Below are 23,047 nucleotides of genomic sequence, written 5' to 3' on the forward strand. Positions count from 1 at the left end.
ACTCCAGGAACAAGGCGGAGCATTGCCTCACACATATGGGAGGCCACTTCCAGCACACTGCTTATAGAGCAACCAACCTTTATTTTAGACATAGCTTAAGTAAAGTAACATGCAAAGAAACATGTGAGTAAGAGTCTCATCTGCCTCGGGCTCCTGCAAATCCCTTTCTTTTCCTCCCTCATAGCACAGTGTGTTGGACGCTGGCTTTTCATCCTCGTAAAGCGCAGCGTGCACATCCACGCTGTCTGTCCTTGGGCTGGAGCTGTGTTTGCAGATTTCCCGTGGGAAAGGAGGTGCTTTGCTTCTGAAGAATAAAACCAGGGCGTTGCATTGGGCCATGGGGATGATGGTCGGGACTGGCCACAGGCATGGGCTTCACAGGACCTGCTGGGAGGCGAACAGCAAAATCACCTGCAACTTGCCACAAAGCAAGCACATCTCCACAGCAATCTCGGTGCATAACGATTCCCCTTCAGCAGCAATGCCTGTCTGACCTCTCTCCCCGGTCTTCACACACCCTTCTGTATTATGTACCTGCTCAGATTCCTAGGGGAGAATTTAGAGCAACAAAACTTGATTGAGCTACAGACAAAATCTGTATCAAGTCGACTAGGATCAGGGGGCTGATATTTGCTGAGAGCATGTCATAAATTGTAGATGTTCTGCACTCCATGGTCATTTGAACAACCCAAGATGAAATATGGCCTTCAACTTAACAGCAAGGGAGACCTCAGTCTTCAAAAACTGCAAGGAACGCAATTTAACATGAACCTTCTTATATTAAACAGGACCACCTGTAAAAGTCACTGATAGATATTTACTAGTTTACCATGAACAAATGCTTTTTAGGGGGCGTTTTGGGGGCTGAAGATACCATATTCTTTTATAAAACCGACTCATTTGCCCTGTCTTTGGAAATGTGCATATATTTCAGAAGAGGCTTTGAATGTCTTCCTCAGTAAAAAAAAACAGGTCTGGAGAGCGCCAGAGTGATGCTGCAGCAGCATTCACGGCCCATGGCCCAGCAGCAGTGGCAGAACCAGGATGATGGCTGCAGCAGGGCCGAGACGAGGGGCTGCGCTCCCGGGGTCGCTGCTGGGGACCGCGGCTCCGTCTTTGCTTTGCTGGTTCAGAAGCTGTTTGTTTGCAGAGGTGTCATCCATGTCCAGGTCGTAGGCCAGCTCTAAAAGCAGAAGGAGAGAGGTTTGTACCAGGGAGTGTTGGCATCCTGCCACGTGGCACATGCACTCCCACCAGCACTGTGGGCACAGGGCAGCTCCTGCTGGTGGCTGGGGACACCTGGGTCCGAGTGCGGTCAAAGGCGGGGGTGGATGGGCCAGAAGAGCTTAGCAAACATCTCCTCAGTCCTGCACCCAGCCTCAGAGTACCTCTCAGGACCATACACCAAACCTTGTGCTTGGAAACACCAAAACATCACAACTATATGGCGCTCCAGTAAGAAAATAAAAGAGATACGAGCATCTGGCTTACTGGAGAGCTACTCCCAGAGAAAATCAGCTGAGCTTCAGAGTGGGTGTTTAGCAATGCAAATGGTGTCTGCTCCCCAGACACAGGGGATGCGTGCAGCAGTGAGGAAATCCAGGCGAGCACAAATAGTTCCCCGAACCCAGAGCCAGCACAAGGCCTGCTCACCAAATATCTCCTGGCCTGAGGACCTGAGGAGTTCTGCATTTCTGCTTATGTAAGTGTGTGCAAAATATGCTTCTTACAGCGCTTACAACACATCCATGCCATCTCCTGTCCACCTCATCAAAGCGCTGGGCAGCGAGGAATGTGAATGGATCACCCGCCCCGGGCATGCTGGTGTTGCAACATGGGGACTGTGAGATGAAGCACATGGGAGCTTCAACCCAAGAAAATGCCCAAGATTAAAGTTTTGATAGTCCTGGCAGAACAATAACAGGGAAAAAAACTTGTGTCAACCCACTGCAAAGGACCTGCTGAGCAGTAAGCCACAGTCGTCCCTGTTTCCCTGGGACAGGGAAGAATAAAAAAGTCCAAATAGACAATGTGGAAAGGCAAGAAACCAGCAAAACAAAAACTCAAAAAGCAGAAGGTGTTTTAGGATGCCATTAGTCAGATCCACCTGGGGCATTTGTACCTGCTAAGCAGAAGCACCCATGCTTGACTCAAGGCAATGGGTCCCTCGCTCTCCATCTCATGCTGCTGCTCTTTCTGGGCTCCAGGCTTGGACGGGAATCAGTGAAGCCTGTTCATCTCATCCACAGAGCCTGGCCTTTGGAAGTGGAGGAAGCTGGTGGTTTCCATCAGAGGAGCTCCTGGCTCAAGCCTAGCTCAAGCTCTTGTGGATCACCAGCATACTGACGGGTTTGGATCATCCCACCCCACCCCCGAGAAAGAATCCAAGAGCCTGAATAAACACTCTAGCTAAAAAACACCACATCAATCCAATGAACACCACTGCCAAGGCAAACAGGCAGTATTTCTTAATCAAAAATACCCAACATTGCAAAACAAAAGCATGAGGATGTTAACGTGACACGTGAGTCAGCCCAGGCCATCAAAGAGGGTCAGAAATGGTTGAAAGGGAGCAGGTCTCCCTGCACACAAAGGGCCTGGTGCAAGAAAACCCTCCTGGTAAGCTCTAACATCTCCAGGAGATTCCCACAGATAGTGCGATACCTCTCCTCCACAGCTTTCCTGCTTTTCCTCCTAACAGCACAGATGAGATGCTGTCCTCTGGAGCTGCACACCCATAGGCAGAGGAGGAAAAGGTGCTGCCCTGACTAGGGTGCACCAGGAGGCATCTCTGCCCATTCTGTGCTGCTTTCCAAGCACAGAAGACCTTCTGGCAGAAGGGATTCCTGGGATTCAGGATAGTTTGGGAGCAGCCTGGCTGCACTATCCTACTTTTTTAAGTTCCTTTCTGCAGAACAAGTGAAGAGATTTGGGGTTAATAAAATATTTTACAGTTGGCTGTTTCATGCAGGACTCCTCAGCTAGTCTGATCAGAGCAGTGACAACTTGCCCTGGTGTGTTTGGGAAGCTGTTTCCACACACTCCATTTGAGGCAGAATATTCCCTTATTGCACATCCTAGCAAAACTACAAAAATATCCACAGGAATAGAGTAAGTACTCTTGCCTTCAGTTCAGAAGAGAAATTTGAAACAAAAGAGTGTTTCAGCACGGTCTTTCAGAGCACAAAGAGGTTTGATGTTCTCACTTCAAGTCTCACTCTGCGATGCTGTAATTTATGAGAAGTGAGTTCCCACACGGTTCAAATGCAGCAGATGAATGCAGTTGGAAATGTTCAGCCAAAGCACACCAAAATCATCATCATCACCATCTCAAACATACTCTTTTACACAGGAAACTTTCAAATTCTGGGATTTCACCTGAAGCTGAGTAGGGGTAACTTTAAAATCATGGCATTTCACCCAAATGGGAACGGCAGTTCTCTCATTCGTTCTCCTTGACCAAATTAGAGAGAAGGGAACAGAACAGAAACCTTGTCATCAGATATTTGAGAGCTATTTTCTGAGCCTTGTTTAACTGCTTCAGAAGTTTAGTGCTTGAGTGTGCTGTTTGTTTTCACTGTTCCTTCCATTGTTTCCTTCTCTGGGCTTACCTGTGACCAGTTGTATTTCTAGGTTTGATAGGTTTAGTCATACATCTATTATTTTGCATTAATAAAGGATCTGTAACTCTTGCAAATCCCTTTCACTTAACTTCTAATGACCTTTAGTGCACCAGAGGAAAGGAAAATAAAATGTATTAGCTTCTAACAGACCTGAGGCAGCTGACAACCAGATCCAGGCAACAACAATATAAAAAACCATGGTAATAACAACAATCATATTTCAAATCCAGGAATGCAAATTAGCAAATGTTCCTAACTGGGTACATCTTGCAAGGGCTCCATTATGATTTCCAGCCTCCATGAGGATCCCTGGTTAGTCCAAACCACTGCCACATTCCCTCCACCTTCTGCCCCCGCAGGCTGCAGAAGGAGCCCTGACACCAAGGACGGAGGTGCAGGATGGCTGCTGGGGTAACAAACGTCCCACATAATGTCATTTTGGTCACTTCCACCCCAAATCCTGCCTTTACAGAGCAAAATAACCCAAGAGAAGCTGCTCTTCTGCCTCCTTACTCTCCAATCATCTTCGGCATTAAACACCTTCACTGCACCAGCTCCAATCACCCCCTTAATTTCCAGTAGTTTCTCCTACAAAGTGGCCCTTTGGCCTGCAAAGGTGCTTGTTGGGTTTTTTTTTGGTGAGGGAGGGGAAGAGACTAGAAAAATCTGGTTTTGTTTATAATCAATTGGAGTCCAGAGGGTATTACCAACAATCTGCACTAATTAGGCATTCAATCTTCACTCATTTTGGCCCCTCTTGTCCTCTGGGCTGCGGATTAGATAATCCTCTTAAAATAATAGTCAATCATTAGCTCTGCTGGGTTTTTTTCCCCCCGCGTGCGAGCCGAGTGTGCCGCGCTGTTTGTCCCGGAGCCCTTACGCAGCTGCTGAAAGGTCTCCAGCCGAACACAAGCCGGTCCCTCCGGAAGCATCTTTTGTAACAAAAGCCCCTCTAACACAAAGCTGCTGCGCTTTGCTCCCAGGACGGCCAAAGCTTCAATGGTCTCGCAGCGTGGGTGACAAAACCTGCCGCCGGCTCCGCGACACGCACTTCCCACATTTTCCCGTGGATTAGGGCTGCAATGAGGTGTACTGACTCTGCACAAGCTTATTGGGCGGGAATCATTCAAAAGCTCTCCTTGCTGAACCACACTAGCTTTGGAGACGGCTACGAAAGACGGCTGAAGTGGGAGGAGATTGGGTTTCAGTTGGTGTCTGGCGCAGAGGTGCCAGAGGATGAGTCCTGGCACGCAGGCAGTGTTACGGCAGGCACTCTGAGCCAGATCCATCCCTGCCCACAGAAACATCCCTGTTCACCCCTAAAAGGACAACAGGGTCTTAAGCAAAGAACTGCTAGCAAACGCCATGCTGGCAGTGCCTGGCTCTCCAGGGTGGCTCTGCTGGCTGCTGCCCAGGGACAGGGAATGTCATCCCTCAGGCAGGCCTCTGGGCTTCTCACCTGCCCAGCCTGCCCTGGCAGATGGCTCCAGCGATGGACCTCATACAGAAACGGAGCGGGAATGGCTGGTCACGCTTGAAGACTGCTTTGCTGCGTCACTCAATAGCTCTGCCAGCATATCATGCAGCAGCAGTGGGTGCAAAGGGGATCTTCCCTGGAGAAACCTTCGTGCCCAACACCATGTGGTTCACTAAATGAAGCTGCTCTTTGCAGGGATGGGGTGATGTCCCTTGTTTGCAGATAATGGAACTCTGTACTGTGAAGGGATTAGGGAATGGATTGCAACCATGTTTTTCCAGTAAGCACAAAACACACTGAGCAGAATAGGAGAGACAAGCAGGGCAGCCTGGCAAGCTCCTGCAGCTCCCGTGGTCAGCTGTGAACAATCTGCCTGTGTACGTCCTTCAGAACTGGTCTAGGAAAGCATATGCTACCATTGCCAATGAGAATTACAGTCTCCTGGGTGCACTGCTCTATTGATGTTTTAAGCAGCAGGCCTCATCAGCGTGGGGAACAAGTTGCCAATAGATGCAGTAGACTCTGTCTGTCGCCAAAGCAAGATTAGATTCCTTTAAGAGAGTCAAGCCCAAGCTGTGGACTCATTACAAGGCAAAGTGTAAGGGCCTGTGATTCCACAGACCAGACTGCCTGGCTCTGGCTCCCAGCTCTGTCTCTACAGCACCTTACCACTTCACTCTCACAGGTGTTTGCACCTGAAATCTAGATGAACAATCCAATCTCATCCCAAACTCTTCCTGTTGGAACGTCAAAAGCTCTGCTCACCTCAGCCTCCAGTCACCTTCTCATGCAAACACCTCATACTACAAACACATCTGTGACTCCACAAAGACAACACCAGAACTCATCCGTGGAGTTACACGACATACACAGTCGTGACTGCACTGATACAGCTGAGACGGCCCAATCCTCTGCTTCTCCAAAACACCTTAAACTCTTCCAAACACTTAGCCAAGCAAGGTTTCATTTCACCAGGGAGGTTTTGCCCTCTGGCTTATTACCGCTACAATCCTGGAGCACCAACTGGTTTGCCAGTTGTCTTCTTGCACAACATGCTCCAACAGCCCAGCTGCAGGTGTGGCTGCGCCAGCGTGTAATTAAGGCGCTGAGCCGGCGCTGGCCACGATGCTTGTGTTGGCACAGCTACACATCACCAAGATGGGTGCACAGCATCTGCATGGTCTTGTGCCTCTACTTTTCCACCTCCTCCACAGTAATTTAGGAGGTGTGGCTCTTGGCAATACAGATTTGGGGGAAAAAAAAGAAGAAAAAACCCATCTCAACACCATCCCGCTGCCGTTGGCGACATGGCCGAAGGAGCCTGGTGCAGCTCAGCAGCGAGCGGTAAAACCAACCTCTGGGCAGAAACCCAAGGGAATCAGGTTTGGGATTGCTGATTTGCAAACCAAGAACTTCCCCCCTGCTCACTTCTCCAACATGTCCTGGCTGCCAGCATGCCACTGCCAGCCTGCGGCCTGCAGCTTGTCCCGGCGAGCTGCCCCAAGACCACGGGCCACACCACCAACATAGCATCTACTTGAAGGAAGTTCCCCCAGGACTGAAACAACCTGGAAGGCAACAACCAGGTGGTTGTAGGAGGATCTAGTCATCCAGTACACAGGGGGGAGGAAGCCCCAGCTCAGCCCCATGCTAGGGTTGCAAAGCAGGTGCTGCTCGGGGTGTATGAGGCAATGAGACATGAGCATTGTGTGAGGCAGCCAGTACACACTCACTGGCTTCCCAGTCTCCACCACTATCACAAAATCCTCATCTATGGATATACTCCCAGCTTTCACTGGGGCAAAGAGACTGAACACCTCCAAAACCCCAACACATCACATGCTTCAGGCAGAGGGGCTGCACCATGACCCCAATTCAAGCAACTCCTCCTCCACCCCACCTTGGCCAGAGGCTCGAAGCAAGGAAGGGCTATCATTTATGACCTAGGCCTATGTTTACTTTGCAAATGTACTCATTAAATTCCTCTTTGCTTCTTGATGTGCTCTAGATTTACCCTGAAGAGAACCTGGCATCTGCAATTGCATTAATCATTCTCCCTTTGGTAGCAAGTGAAGGATTTTCTGAACTGTACTTGCAGAGAGGAGTCACAAAACTGTATTCAGCAAAACATGCTCATGTAATCTATTAAAAATTAACAAATCTCATTAGCATTATTAATTAGAAGTGACAGAATTTGTGTACTTTGATGATGACACATCATGCCCCAGTCTGATGTCCATCTGTACTGCCCAGAAAAAGATCTGCTACCTAAAGGAACTTTCAAAATCTAAACCCATAAAATGATCCCTTCTGATCACTTTGCTGTCACCTCAGACATCTCAAAACAGTTTTGATTTCAGGAGGTAATGCTGCCAGTGATAGCAGAGCAGCCCTGGCATAGGCTGGCTGGGGAGGTTGTGGAGTCTCCTTCCTTGGAGGTCTTCAAGACCCACCAGGACAAGTTCCTGTGTGACCGGATCTAGATGAAACCTGCTTCTGCAAGGGGGTTGGACTAGATGATCTCTAAAGGTCCCTTCCAACCCCTACCATTCTGTGATTCTATGATAATGACATGCCTGATGTTTCCTCTAATGACTGAAAACAAGATCATCATATCAAGCAGAAATTTTCTCCTCCACCTTTGCTCCCTGAAAACCTCTTTGGATACAAACAGGACAGGCAGTTCTTGCCTGCTACCTACTGGCCTTCAATTCTCCAAGCTCAGGACATTTAGTGACATTCATGTGGCAGCAAGACTCATCAAGATCCAGTCCAAAGATGAACAGCAACAGCCTCTGCCTTCCAGATGCCAGCTGTTAAAAGTAGCCCTCAGCGCAGAAGGATATTTCTCAATGCTTGTTCAGAAAACTCATGGTGGTGTTACAGCACCCAGGAATATCCTCCTTTGTGACTCATTGTGTGTGGAAAGTAGACTTGAAAAGGGCCCAGGCCACGGAGACCATGGTTCATGGCATCCATACTCCAAGTAGGCAACCAGGAAGAATGGAGCAGGACTTTGTGCAATGCCTGTGATCAGTCAAAAATCCCTGGACAGCCATCATTGCATTATGCTTGTAAGGGAAAAAAATCAAAGGCAGCTAGTGTTTTGCTCCTTGAGTACACATGTACAGGAAATGCCTGAGCAGTGCTCACAGCCTAGAGATCACACTGACAGAGGTTCCACCAGGCTACGACTCATGACACCAAGGAAAACGTCTGGAGAGAGATTTCAGGTCACAACACAAGAATTCATGTTGGATGTGGACAGCCCTGCTCAGCCCCCAGGCAGAGTAAGCAGTAGGCTCAGGCATGGTAGTACACAGGTACCTGCTCAGCAGGCTGAGCCTCTGCTCCTGGAGAAACTCCCTGAGGTTCTGTGCTCCCATGCTACCCTAGCTCACCAGTGTGGATGGAGAGCTCCCGCTGCCTGTGCTGGGGGAATGGTTGCACAGTGTGGTTTGAGGTGAGAGGGCTGCTAAGGGAAAGAGGCCGAGAGGCTGCAGCACCACTCAGCTTTTTCAATCGCCTTAAGCTGTGAACGTAAATGAATAAATAATCAAACCCCTGGCCCTGCATTAAAACAACATTAAAGTGACTTCAGCCTATAAAATGGGGTAATGCAGGAGGCCCTGGGAAACATCACCATATCCAACTTTCCTATGTTATACAGAAAAAGAAGGATTGAGTTCATAGGCTGGAACTTTTTAACAGCTTCAGGTCATGTTCCCTGTGCTGACAGCCACTGCAGCCTGAAACCAGGACCTGGCTTTGCAGTGCCTTCTGTGGGGCTGCAGAGAAACACCCTAATTAAATCCAGCTGCTTACTGGGTGTGGGTAACATCTTGACACAAAACTAGGGCTGATTCCTGCTCCCTGCCTCTCTCCTGGACTGAGAGCAAACCCTGGTCCCAAAGCACTAGTGGAAGCACTGTGCTGAAAGCCAGAGCTGGATGGTAGCGGCAGCTCTGATTGGAAACCCAGCGTCATCCCAGCTGAGCACCAGGACACCACAGCTGCAGAGCGGGGACTGTGCTGGATCCATCTCATCACACTTCTCTTTCTTGGGGCCCAAGGGGCTCCCTGACATGCTTCAGGACCTCACCAAACCCTTACTGGCAGCTGGGACCATGATGGAGCTCAAGGAGACCACCTTGGCTATCCCTACCCCAGGAGGAGGGAGAGAAAGAGAGAGCTCACATGGGACTATCCAAATTGCTCTGGGGACACATCCATTGACATAGTGAGGGAGTGACAACACAAGAGACCTCAGAGTTTGAAGTCCACAAATGCCTCCCCCTCTATCCTATCAGTAGCACTCATGGCTCACTCTCAGGAATGTCACAATCACAGTGGAAAATCAAAATAAAAAGGCTACGTAATCCAGTTTGTAAATCCCTTGGAAAATACAAAATCCTCTCTAAAACGGATTACAGAGATTAGAGAGAAGAGTTTCCTGGAAATCAAGAATTGCATTTCAGCCCCTCTCCTCTCCCATCTCCCAGAAAAAAAGAGATGGCTTCCTTCTCCCCCACCCCAGCCCACCATACTCCTCCCCAGCCACCATCCTGGCCTCAGCAGACGCTCCCCTCAGCCCCTGAAAACACAACTTTTTTCAGTCAGTTCAGTCAGTTTTCACCTGACTTTGTCCTAAGCACTATTTTGGGGCATCACCTGCTGCACATGAGCCTATGGACAACAGGCACCAGTGGCAGGAAACTGCTTGGGTCAGGGAGAGGAGGAGATGCCTGCCAGCCTCCTGCAAGCTTTTTGGGACTTCTCTTTTCTGAACAGGCTCCATGTGAACATGCAACGTGCTGCTGTGGTTTTGTGAGCTGCAGGAGCTGCTCCCAACCCTGTGGATGCCCAGCAGAAAACTGTCCTCTTACATCAGGGTGTTCTTCCAGAAATCAAGATGTTTTACTTGGCTGTGCCAACGGTGACCACGTTACTGAGGGGAGAGAGGCCAAATATGTGCCAATGACACCAGAATATTTTGCAGCCATGCCATTCTTACTCCGATAGATTAAAATCAGCATTCTGATTAATATTTTGACTCAAGTAGCCACAGCCAATGGTGGCAGGACAATTTTCAGTTGGGAATTTTTGTTTCATGAGAGTTTTTGAGCTTTCATTCTTATTTGCAACAAAAAAAGGATTGCAATATTAGCATGCCCAGCAGAGCACACAGTCCTGACCTGCTCAAGGACTTCTGCAGCTGCAGATGCCTGTTTGGAGCCACAGTTAGGTCACTTTGAATGATGCTCACAGAATAAGGATCAAAACACAGCCTGATCAAAAGGACATTTTATGAATGTTGCAGCCCGAGTTAAGTGTCAATGAGAATACTCACATTCACCCTTGTATTAGCTCAGCTCAGTCCTAATAAAATTAACACCTTTTAAAATAATGCACTCAATTTTTATTTGTTTCATGGTTTTGTGCCTTATGGCTTTGAAAACATATCCTAAAAACCTTTCCATCACTCTGGGAACATTGAGTTGTGTTGAGATCTGTAAATTAGCTTCTTCTCGAGAGGAATAGGGGATGGTTGCTGCTTTGAATCGTTGCTTCATCTGCTCTAACCTGAATTTATCCATCAAAGGCCGGGGGTTCTCCCCTCCCCAAAAGAAGGTAACACAGTCAGACTCTTTCTTTTCCCAGTAGGAATCACTACCTGTAAATAAACAGCTAAATATCAAACTACAAACACCAGCAGCATCAATGCTCCTTTGAAAAGAGACAACAGTAAAAACAAAGCAGGGAAAAATCCAGTCTCTTTTCTGCATTTAGAGGTGAAATGAACTTACCAGCCCAGGACAGGGGACGTCTGGTGCAATACAGCCGGTTAACTGTTCTTTAGAGATATTCATCTCAAAAGCCAGAACAGAAAGTGCATTTTCCCTCCCTTTATTTATTTATCTTTTTTTTTGTGCCAACTCACCTTAGCTGAAAAGCACATTGAGATTGTAATTATGGGAAGGCCTCATCTAGTCGATTTGTAAACTCAGCTATTGGCTTGAATTACTGGAATTAGCAAGGCTAATTTAATGTCACTGTTCAAAATAGCTCAGATTTGGAATTTCTTAATGGCCTTAGGAGAAGGAGTCTTTATGCATACTGCAATCTAGGCTTCATTCTTAGACTAAATTCCTTCTCATAGATTTTGTGAATGCCCTGTTTTGTAGCCAACACAAACTCTGTCCAGTAAAATAATGTAAGGACTCAGAATGAAAAGAGATTAGCTGTTCCCTGCTCCTGTTATTTTAAAGCAGAAATAACTTTGGCTTCTACCGATTCATAGACAAAGCTTGAAATGCAAAGCATGCTCAACTCCAGATTCAGCATGAAAAGGACCTTAAAATATTCCCGAGTGCAAGTAATGGACTTATTAGAGGGATGAAAAGAGGCACTTTTCACAGAATCCCAAGCTCTTTAGTCCTGTCATACCAATAATCTTGCTTAAGAATTTCATTCTATTTACATTTCTCTCCCTTCCAAATATCCTGCCTGACTCCTACGAAATACAACCTTTTTGCTTTTAAAGCGTTGATTTCTGCCTGTTAACGCTCAGCGGCAAGTGGTGTAAAAGGCTGCGGATCACCCAGAGCGCGAGCGGCTGCGACGGCGTGTGACAGGGAACAATCCTGGACAACGGGCAGTTTTACACCCCACACTGCACAAGTGAGGAGGGAATTTTAAAGACTTGCTTAAGAGCATCTGCTTTAAAAGGCAACTGATTGTGCTTGGAACAAAACGTACCTGCAATCTGTTCTCCTCTCCTTCATGTTTAACAGCCAAAACCCCAATGCTGACAGGAACCCATTTGGCCTGGCTGTTCTTAAGCTACCAAAATATATCCATTTTTTTTTAATCTGGTTTGCTCAGCAGGATGGTTTAATCTAAAACTAGCACTAAGCAACTTGTGGTCATTTTTCCTCTTTGTTTGAAGAAATGGCTGAAAACCAAAGTCATTCACAGAATCTTAAGGGTTGGAAGGGAACTCAAAAGATCATCTAGTCCAATCCCCCTGCCAGAGCAGCATCACCTACAGTAGGTCACACCCCAACATGCAGGGGTGCTTCAAGATGCTCCAGAAACCACCCTCACTACAGCATCTGCAGAGCCAGTGTCCTTCCACGAGTCATGGCACAGGACTCAAGCAGCCTTGCTCACTCTGGAAGCCTCTCCTGTGGTGCTTTGCAAGGCATCAAAACCCTCTCTGCCTCCCAAACCCCCTTTCTGTTAAGTTCAGGCTTGCTGGATGCCTCCCTGTCTTTCCATCCATCTGGATGACTTCATGTCTTCCCAGAAGCTGACTGAGCCATTTGCCCAGGCCACAGCAATGACAGACTTAAGACAGGTAGCCCACTGATGCACAAACATCCACTGACACTGTTTCTTTAGCAACAAACACCTGGATGAAATAGGTGACAAGTGCATTAAAATAACCATGAAACCTGTGCAGCAGAGAACTGGGAGTCCAATGAGGACTGCCAGCCCCTGCAGCTAACAAAAAGTGGTGACTGAGCTGCAGCTGAAGCCTGGGAAACCCATTAAGCACACATGGGGTGTCAAATTGTATGTAACATGAGTGCTGGGCGTGCAGGCAGTGCATGACACGGACCCGTGGTGCAGTGGGCGGAAAGCAGTGCCCAGGAGACCACAGATAACAAAGGTTTCTCAGCACATGCTTGCCTTTGCCGCTCAGAACTGGGAGAAGCAGGTCAAGGGGCACAGCCCCTGGAGGAAATACAGAGATACTGTATAAGCCTAAAATGCAGGTCAAGGCAGAGGCAGAGAAAGCATCCTCTGTGCATCCCATCCTGCTTTGGGATGCAGAGGGGAAGATGCCCAGGGAGGGATCCCTTGGAGCAGAGCTTCTTACAGAGGCTGCATCTGTTTGCCTTGCTTTAGGGTCAGTGCAATCCTGCAGCCATCCAGTCCCGCAGTGTAGGTTTCAATAGGATGCAAGTGATTTAGGAACCTCCAAGCAATCCCACACAGTGTTCCCAGTTACACCATATCTGATGTAACAGGAGTTGGTTAAGTATTTTTACAGATAGGTTTCTTCTCCTTACTGCATGCAAATGATCAGGACTAGTCTTACTGCCATTAGCAAATGAAATCACTCTCAAACCTCTTGCTTTCCAACCCAAGCACAGCAGAGCTTTTTGTTCAACATGTAGAAAGAATTCCTCGCTACATTTTGGGGTTTGTAGTTTATCCTTTTGTTGGTACACAGAACCATTTTTCTTTTTTCCACATTTTCTAACGAGTTCTGGCAGTAGGAAGTTGTTTGTAAATCACACAAGTATTTGTTTTACTGGAAACATCTGCTTTAACACATTTGTCTTGAAAAAACATATTTTTTTTAAACAAAGGTATTAAGCTGCAATGTAAATTGGGCACATCTGTTTATGAGTCACTGCAATAGCACTGCCTCAATGCACCAGATCTCACATATCTCCAGGGGCCTGATCCAGCAGAAATTGGAAACTTACAGCTCGCTCTGCTCCCTTTTCCAGCACTGCTCTTCCAAGAGTATTGCTGCCTGATTTAATAAATGAAAGACACTAAATAAGAAAGACCTATTTAGCGTCTGCTAATGGCACTGAGAGTCTGGCCCAGCAGACAATTTAAGTATCAGCAGAATACTTAAGCTGGTGCCCAAGTCCACGGGCACCCAAGGACTGAGTTCAGTGGAATGAATACACGGAGAACACTTGTAGCTGTAGACACCAGGCTGCACCAGACCTAAGTCTGCCCATGGTACCTCTGCTGCCTTCAGCCACTCAGTGCTGCCATTTAGAGAAGCAAACTAGAGGGAAAGACATCAGTTGAATCTCCAAGGCCAAAATCTGACCTACCAGCTGCGATGCATTCACTGGCTCAGCGGACCTAGGGCACCACCACTGTGTCCCCCCCATATCAGATACCTGCCACTGGCCCCACATTTGGATAAATCAGCCTGTTGGTGAAAGTAGCCACAGCCCAGCCCCTGCAGCAGCCAGGAAAGGTGGCCCTGCATAGCACATGTTGGTACCAGGCTCGCCTTGGGAATCTCAGAACGATTTGGGTTGAAAGGGACCTGAAAGATAATCTAGTTCCAACCCCACGCCATGGGCAGGGACATCTTCCACCAGACCAGGTTGCTCAAAGCCCCATCAAACATGTCCTTCAGTGCTGCCAGAGATGGGGCATTATAGTGGGTTAACCCCAGTCAGAGACTCAGCCCCTGACAGCTGCTCAGTCACTGCCCACGTGGGAAAGGTAAAAGGCAAAAAATTCTTGGGCTGAGACAAAGGCAGTTTAATAGGTAAAGCAAAGCCATGCACACAAGCAGAGCAAACCAAGGAATTCATTCACCACTTCCTATGAGCATGATGCCCTCTAGTCTGAGATATCCCTGGGGTCAGCTGGGGTCAGCAGTCCCAGCTGTGTCCTCTCCCAGCTCCTTGTGCCCCTCCGGCTACTCGCTGTGGGGTGGGGTGAGTAGCAGGAAAGGCCTTGAGTCTGTGTGAGCCCCGCTCAGCAGTAACTAAAACATCCTTGTTGTTATCAACAACTGTTTCCAGCATAAATACAAAACACAGCCCAATACTATCTACTATGAAGAAAATCAGCTCTACGGCAGTCAAAATCAGCACAGGCATCCACCCCTTCTCAGGGCAACCTGCTTCGGTCTCTCACCACCATCACAGTAAAGAACGTCTTCCTAATATCAAAGTTAAATCTACTTTCTTTCAGTTTAAAACCACTTCCCCTCGTTCTATCACTACACCCAACCATCGTTCCTGTAGACCCCTTTAGGCACTGGGAGGCTGCTATAAGGTCTCCCCCAGAGCCTTCTCTTCTCCAGGCTGAACCACCCAAGTCTCTCAGCCTGTCCTCATACAGGAGGTGGTCCAGCCCCTGATCATTTTCATGGCCCTTCTCTGGACCTCAACCCTCTTTCAGTCTTTGCAATGGCAGAAATGAAGCTGCCAAATGCCAGGAAAGGAAACAGAGGTGACAGTGCATTGGATGTTCCCTGACAGTAGACACTGGAGCATAAGTGGAAAGTTTGCCCTTAGAAATAAGGGGAGAGAAGAGTGTTTTGGGTATAAATGCATTCTCTCACATTCCCTGCACTTGCCTTAGCAGATGATTTATGTGGACAAGGGAAAGGGAAGAGCTATTTCAGGCTGCGTTCTGCAATGACTTTGGGGAGCACACAACTTATTTTTTTTTATTTACTTTTCACTGGAACGATTTACACAGAACCACAAAAAGATGAGCAAACGTACCGAAGCTGCAGAGCAGCTGGCAGAGAGTTATCAGGGAGGCAAAGGATATTACTCAGACTCTGATAATAACCACCAGCTCCCACCTGCCAACTGCAGCCTGCCCAACGCAAAAAAAGTCTGAAAACAGGCTGCAGCAGATGTCTGCCTGCCTGTGCAGGAAGTGTCTCCTGTATCCACGGGACACAAGCAACTCTAAAATAGCTTTGAGTCCAACAATTTTGCAGAGACTCAAGATAGCGAATTAAAACAGGAAGGGGGTGGGGAGAGAAAAAGGATGTGTATCACATTGCAGTTTTAATTTACATTTTAGAAATCCTGCTGGGACTCCTGTGCTGGCCTGAGACAGTGGCAGATGCCCTGGCAGTCAGTTCAGCTGCTGGACACAGTGCAGCTAGTGAGATGCCACAGCAGCCAGCGGTACCTGCCACCACCACACCTCTGTCTCCACACACCATGGCATATAACCACCAAGGGATGGTGTACCAAGGGATTGGGGTTGTGGAATCTCCTTCCTTGGAGGTCTTCAAGACCCATCTGGACATGTTCCTCTGCAACCTGATCTAGGTGAACCTGCTTCTGCATGGGGTTGGACTGGATGATCTCTAAAGGTCCCTTCCAATCCATACCGTTCTATGATTCTAAGGGAGCAGCCAACCAAGGGGCACAGCACCAGTGCACAGGGTCCTTCAGCAAAGAGGGCACCAGCTCCTGGCTGCTTGGAGATGGGATATAGAGAAAGGGCCCCCAGAGGAAGGAAGGTGTGGGAAAGGAAAGGCTCTGCTGGGTTTGCATTCCAGATCTGTGCTGGGCACAGGCTCAGCCTCCCATGAGAGGGAAGGGCACTGCAGCGTAGCGGGCCCTGTGGGAAGCAAAGAGCAAATGAAAAGCAGCAACAGACAGGAAGATGTTGCTGAGAGCCCCAAATACCATTCGAAGACATTTTCTGAAACAACAGAAGCTGGTCAAAACGCCAGATTTCCATTCCCATAGAAAAGGGGGAATGTGCTACTGCTCCAAAGCAGAACAAAGGCACAATGCATCCAAATCTTCTGTTGTTTAAAAAATAAAAAGGCAAGCTGACATACCACTCCAGCAAAGCCCAATCCATTCACTTGGGTTTCATGTTTTTCCTGTGCTATAATGAAAAACGTAATCTCAAGCAGACTTTTAGGCAAGAAGCTGCTGGAGTGAAAGGTGACAGCATTGCTTTGCCCAATGGGCAAGCAGCCTGTTGCTGCGTTTCCCCACTGCAAGAGCACAGAAAGATGTTTCCAAAACAAAACAAAAAAACCCCATCCAGAACCCCAGTAGGCTTCATTGCATCCCAGTTCCAGCAAAGAGGCATTTTCCAACACAAATCTTCCCATCAGAAAGTTCCCCATCAAAGGCAATATGGGGGGAGGTTAAATTTTGAGATCAAGCTGCTTTTGCCCCAGGTGAGATGCCCAGAAAAGCTGGTGAAGTCAGGAAATCTCAGAAGCTCTCATCTGTCTGAAATTTTGTTGACATGGAAGAAAGTCATCTGAGCTCTCCTTAGAGCCATGAAGGCCCCAGGGCCAGGGGTGGATAGTGAAGGCAGAGCACAGCCTGGGAAGGAGCACATCTCCTTTCCAGTTTACAGCTCATCCATCCCTGCTGGGAGGAGGCCAGGGGTCTGCTGAGACCCACCTGGGAACCGGGGCAGCCAGCCTTCAGACACACACCTGGGCCAGTTCCTGTTACTGCTGGTGTGGGCCCCACAGTTGTATGTGGTCAGGGCTGATGTACAGCAGGGAGGGTGGGAGAGCTTCCTCCTGAGGGACAGTGACCCCCTGCTGCTGGAACCCACTGAGCAGCACTGACTCAGTAGCCCACTGTGTCCTGCTAACTCACTGGGCTGATGAGCCCAGACTGCAGCATGGACTCAAACACACACTCCTTTCACTTGCAAAGCAAGGGGTGGGGAGAAGAGGGAAAGATATATAGATTAAAAATAATGAGCCCTAAGAAGTTTCTCTGGAAGAGCATCCCTTTCCCTCTTCCCAGTATCTTTTTGGCAAGGACTAAAAACACAGGCTGCCTTCTGGGCAGGTTTATGTTTGTATCTGATGGAGACCATCAGCCACCAGCACGTGGCTCCAGGATCGGGCCCATGCAGGAGTCCAGCAAAGTCTTTCCATTGATTTCACTTTGAGAGCCTCCTCTTGGGCAACGCTTCTTCCTCCACCCTGGCTACAACCTATGACTTTCCAGGGAGCACTGCAGGTTGGAAAGATCCAGATATCTTCCAGATATTTAACACAGTTTCATTTTGTCAGGCTTAATTAGTCCATCGATATATACACTTGCATTTATGAAAAGATGTGAAAAACAGCTTTCCAGAATGTGATGCTGCCGTCTGCAGCAAGTAGGAACCTGCTGGATCCCAGGAAAGATGGCTGCTGTGTAGGCTCTCACTCAACCACATCTAAGTACACACAAGCTCCCCAGAGCCTTTGGTTGCCGTCATAATGCGACACTGCAACTTTCATGGCTAGGTCATTGCCACAATATCCTACATGAAACCAAACACATTTGTGCAAATTTGAAGAGGGGAATCGAGAGGTCAGGACTTTTAGGGCACTCTGGAGAATTTCAGCATTTTTCAACTTCTTCCCTTTAGGGCTCAAGAGTGCTCTGAAAGTTGTATCCAAATGTTTTCCCATAAGTGGTGGCTCCCATGGTCCACCTAAAACATCATCTGGTCTCTTGGACATCTGAGCCAAACTGTGTTTAACAGTTCTTGATGACCTTAGTTCCGTGAATTTGTCTTATTATATTTTTGCCTCCATGTGTGTGTCCCTGGTGTGTGACATTCCTCCTGTTCAGTCCTTGCTGTTGCCTGTAGCTGGGTCTCCAGCCCCACGGAGACCAAAGGATCCCCAGTCTTGCCCATCCCAGTCTTACATTCAGCTGGTGGCTATGATTTCTGAGTACCACTGAGCAGTAGCTCAGCTACAGTGTTGTCCCATGTCTGTTTCCCTTCAGTGGTGCTCAGGTGGTCAAAAGACACTTGAAATATAAGCAGATATGACTAAACTGCAGCACAATTCCAAAGACCACGGGCTAAAAGGGGCACTCAACACCCACTTGTCTTTGCTCTTCATCAGAGCTCAAGACAATGTCATAAGGCACACTGACCCAGCAGCCCATGGGGAAGGGATCTCATCTGGAGTAGTCTGTCCTGGACTGCAGAGGGGTGGAAATGCTGCCAGGAGAGAAGGCAGCCCTTCTTTACGTAGGGTGACCAGAAGCCACAGCAGTCAATGAGGCAAGAGAGGAATGGGCCAGCCCGGTACCCACGGGACATCCCTGTGATGTTTTACAGCTGAGTGCTGGCACAGCAACATGAGTGTTGGGTCCACACATAGGCCAGCATGGCTGGGACATGGTCAGGGGCCAGAGCCCTCTCCCACAACACCGAGCAGGGCTGCATCCTACAGCCTCATTTATTACGTCCCATAATCTCCCTTATCAGCTTACCTGCACTAAGGCATTAGTAAAAGCCAAGCCACTCATGAAAGGGACACCCTCTCCTACATGAAAAGTCAATCAACACATTATATTGTTATCAGGCTCACAGACAAACCTCTCTTTGTACGACAAGCTGCGCAGACACAGGCCCTGGCTATCGATGGAAGGTTATCGTGTCTGCCTATTAGCAAGTAGCACCTGGTCTGCTTCTGTCTGAAATATTCCTTTATTGTTGTCCCTTAAAAAGAAATCCAGTTAAACTATTTTATCTTTCTGCAGCAAAAAAGGGCACACACACACACACACACACACACACACATAAAAAAAGGCAAGTTTGTATCCCAGCCAGGAATTGTGTTTCCCAGCTTTGGAAGATTTTACGTGTTTTCACCCACAGAAAAACAGATTCATCATCCTTTAAAGATAAATATGACTATCACTATTGCAACTGGGCAGATTTTTGCATAGCTGAAATTGTTTTGATGTGTTCAGTCATGCAAAATGCTGCACACGGTAACAATTTAAAGATACATTAGCTCCCAAATTACACTGTTGAAAAGTGTCTCCTTAGACACTCTGGCATAATACAAGCTGTTATTTAAACTTGCAACCTGAATGGAGGGTAAACCTTTTGCCAGCAGCCTGGTATTGTAGACATCTGGGACTGGTAAGTCATCACAGACTTTCAGATACTTCTGTGCATTTGTACACGTAAGAGCAGAAGCATCATCTTATCTGACCTTCAGCACGTCTCTAACCCCTCAACCTGACCCAATCACCTTATATCGAGCCCAAGAACCTGTCCCATCTGTGCTGATCCTTCCAAAAGAAGGATTTAGGCCAACGTCTGCTCACATTGAGAGTGTGATGCATTTGATGTATGGATATGAAGATATCAGGGATCTACATGCCCTCCACTGATCCTGCTTTAAAGTAACTGGTACATCATTCCTTGCTTTGGGTCAGAACAGACTGAGGCAGTGGCAGTCAGCTCCTCAAAACACCAGACACAGATTGCTGGGGTGGATCTGGATCTGCAACCCAGAAGCAAAACACTGAAAAAGTTTTATTAAAAAATTAAAAGAAGAAAAATTGAAACCAGAAAAACAGGAGCAAGGGATTACTCAATCCCATGGATCTGGCTGCTGCTTTCACAGATCTATGTGCACAGATGCATATATGTAGCTTTTCTCAAAGTGCAAATCAGTTCTGATGGATTAATTTCTAGTTCTTCCATACTGGACTTACTCTTTGAAGAAACTCACAGCACAGGACTTAGGAGAACCCTTCAAAATGCATACAGCATGTACAACGTGAGGCCTGGAAGAGCTACAGCAGCACAAACAGACAGCTGAAAGATGCTATAAACAAGCCCATCTCTGAAAGACACCAATAATTTTCTGTCAATAAAAAAGTCGTTTTTGCTGACGTCAAAGGTGAATTAATGACCTTGCCACTCAATTAGAGCTTCAGCCAACTGCTACATGTGACTCAACATCTTCTAGCTTGTATTTGGACAGTGACAAAGAATTCTTGACTTCCAATCAAATCTTCATTAAAAGAATAAATTTCAACAAACACTTGAAATACAAAAGCAATAATCAAGCTCTTGCATTGCTTTAGTTGGTATGATTCCAACTCTTCCATAAGGATAATCTAGCTGATATTTGGCCCTGTCATGTTTTCACCCTGAGACAGGATGAATGTCTTGTAAAACAGTATGTTTCTGCTATCCTTGCTTCAGTCAAGCATTCAACAGTGTCTTCTTGGGGGGGAAAAAAAAGTAAAACAAAAAACTGCTCCTGCAAAAACTACAGTTAACAGTGCTAAAACAGAATAGAAACAGCTAGCAGAAGGATGCTGTGCCAAACCAACACGGCTCACCGCTGCTGAAGGCTGAGCAGAGCCATGGACAATAAATATTGATATTGTATGCCTGATATTGTTCTGCAGCACAACCTGAGCCTGCAGGCTGTACAACACAACAGCCCCATGGCCCCGTGCTGTCAGCAAAATCCACACAAAGGTGGATGTTTTCCACCTGCACAAGGAGCATTTTAGAAGTCAATTGGGTATTTGAAAAATGTCTCTCTCAGCAGAGAGATGAACATCCCAACAGCCAGCAGTGAACAGCACAGAGCAGTATCAGTGGATACCAGTCACTCAGATATGGGTACCCTGGAGGCATTTGCAGAGAAGTGTTACCATGATAAAGGATGGAAAGCCATGATCTTGTAAATATTTGAACTGCTATAGGTCTGCCTCCCAGCACCTGCCCAGAGTGAGCCCCAGCAGGCTCCCATCGCTCCTCCCAGGTCAGCAGCAGCTCCTTTTCCAACACCAATACTCACTTCTAAGCAAACTTTCCTGCAGGATGGGGCTGCAGAAACCAGGAGGGCTTCACCCAAAGCAATCTGCATGACCTTCCATGTTGCCATGCACAGCCACAGCCTCAGCAGGGAAACCCACCAGGACTCCTTTGCTCCCCAAAATGAGCATCCCATGACAAAACAATTCAAGTGTCATCACAGCAGCAGCATCTCCTATTCCCTGCCACAGCAGAGTGGAAGGAGCTCAGATTGTTGTCACCTCCAGAAATAAACTTGGATGAAAAGGGGGTGACAAGAGAAAGGTCACCAAAGGCTGTGCTGTAGGAACGTCTCAGCACTGAGACCTCAAAAATGTGGAATGCTTTACTGGGACACTTGGAGATGTTTAAAAGCAGAACAGAATGAAAGTTGGCAACTCACAGGAGTTTAGAGCAGTCTCTAAAAACAGTGTGAGGGAGAAAACAAGGAGGTTCCACTCCATGCCCATACAGGGCACAGCCACACGACCACAGCAGCCCCTGTTCTCTGGGAAGTTGGCTGCTGAAGACATCACCCACTCTGCAAAGTACCTATATGCTTGTTTGGAAGCAACACCACCTTTGTAACATCTATAAAGGGGTCACCAACAAATGACTTTTCCACCTAGAGACCACTCTCAACCATCCCAGAGGTGATGTTCAAGCCTGCAATTTGATGAGAGCACTCAAAAAAAACCCTGAGGAGAGTACAAATCAGTGGCAAAGCAAGCCAGATGCTTCTAAAGAGTTAGAGATTTGGGTAAATCAAGGGACACTGGGCTGATTGTTACTTTCTTCTGGTGCCTGGGTATGGTGTGGATTGCTGGAAACCTGCACAGAGGTCCAGCCCACCTGGCTGCTCCAGCAGCAAACGGGCAGGGAGCTGGAAAACTCAGAGCTCCCTCAGTAGCTTGAACTACAAACTCCTTCTGCCTCTTAAAAACAAGCAAGGGAGAGCAGAAAGGCAAAACTAACTGCAAGTTCTGCAGCAGGAACAGCCAGGCAGGGGAGCTGTTTTACATACACAAACTTGCAGAGCCATCTTTATATATCTTTATTGCACACATCTATCCTTACATATCTCATGGGATGAGGCCAACTTCCCTTCCCAGGACAAACTATTTCTACTTAATTCTGCCAAATCCATCTGTTCCCAAGACAACTTTTGTTACTGCCTAACACAGATATTTTGGAATGGTAAATCTTCCCCTCGTCTTCCCACCCCCATTCCCAGTTGCTGGATTGTTGAAAATGTTCCCCAGGTGATATTTCAGCCACTAAAAGACTTTTTTTTTCCTCTTAGCAAACCTTGTGAGATGCCATGGTGCACAACATCCCTGCACAGGTGAGCTAGACCATACCACACTTTGCAACCCCCCCCAAAAAACCTGCACCTCTCATCCCCCAACACTTGCTAAAGCTCCCCACCAGCAGAAGCCTCACCAGCTCCATGTTTTATTTTCAGGCTTCCTAGCAACAAGCTCAGAGGTTGTAAGTGGTGTTTTGAGTGAAAATGCTGAAGGGGGGAGCTAATCAGTGAGTGGCTGTGTGGGGCAGCAGCAAAGCTGCTTTGAGTGCCGGAGCCCAGTGGTGTGCAAGAGCATGTTTGTGTTGTACAGCCTGGAAGAGAGTTGCACCGATTTTTTGGGGGGAAAATCCTATAATTTATTTGCAGGCATGCTTTGCCACTGGTGTGGCATAAATATATGTGTGTGTGTGTACACACAGCTCTATTTTTAGAGCTGCAGGGCCAGGGTGCAGGCTCCACGGTTACTCCATTGACAAACAGGATGTGCTCTTCTCTGAGCTGAGAGGTTTTTAG

The 23,047-nt window shown here is 47.5% G+C and overlaps 1 protein-coding gene across 1 annotated transcript in view; it reads right to left on the minus strand.

The window, feature by feature from the left end:
* Nucleotides 1-249: 249 nt before the first annotated feature.
* GPC3 (glypican 3) overlaps nucleotides 250-23,047 on the minus strand; it is a 141,280-nt gene continuing 118,482 nt past the window's right edge. The window contains exon 8 of the mRNA XM_062006714.1: nucleotides 250-1,183. Coding sequence (XP_061862698.1) covers nucleotides 1,008-1,183 — 176 coding nt within the window. The 3' untranslated portion in view covers nucleotides 250-1,007. The remainder of the gene's footprint in view (nucleotides 1,184-23,047) is intronic.

This window comes from Colius striatus, chromosome 13 (assembly GCF_028858725.1).
Source record: "Colius striatus isolate bColStr4 chromosome 13, bColStr4.1.hap1, whole genome shotgun sequence".
Classification (NCBI taxonomy): domain Eukaryota; kingdom Metazoa; phylum Chordata; class Aves; order Coliiformes; family Coliidae; genus Colius; species Colius striatus.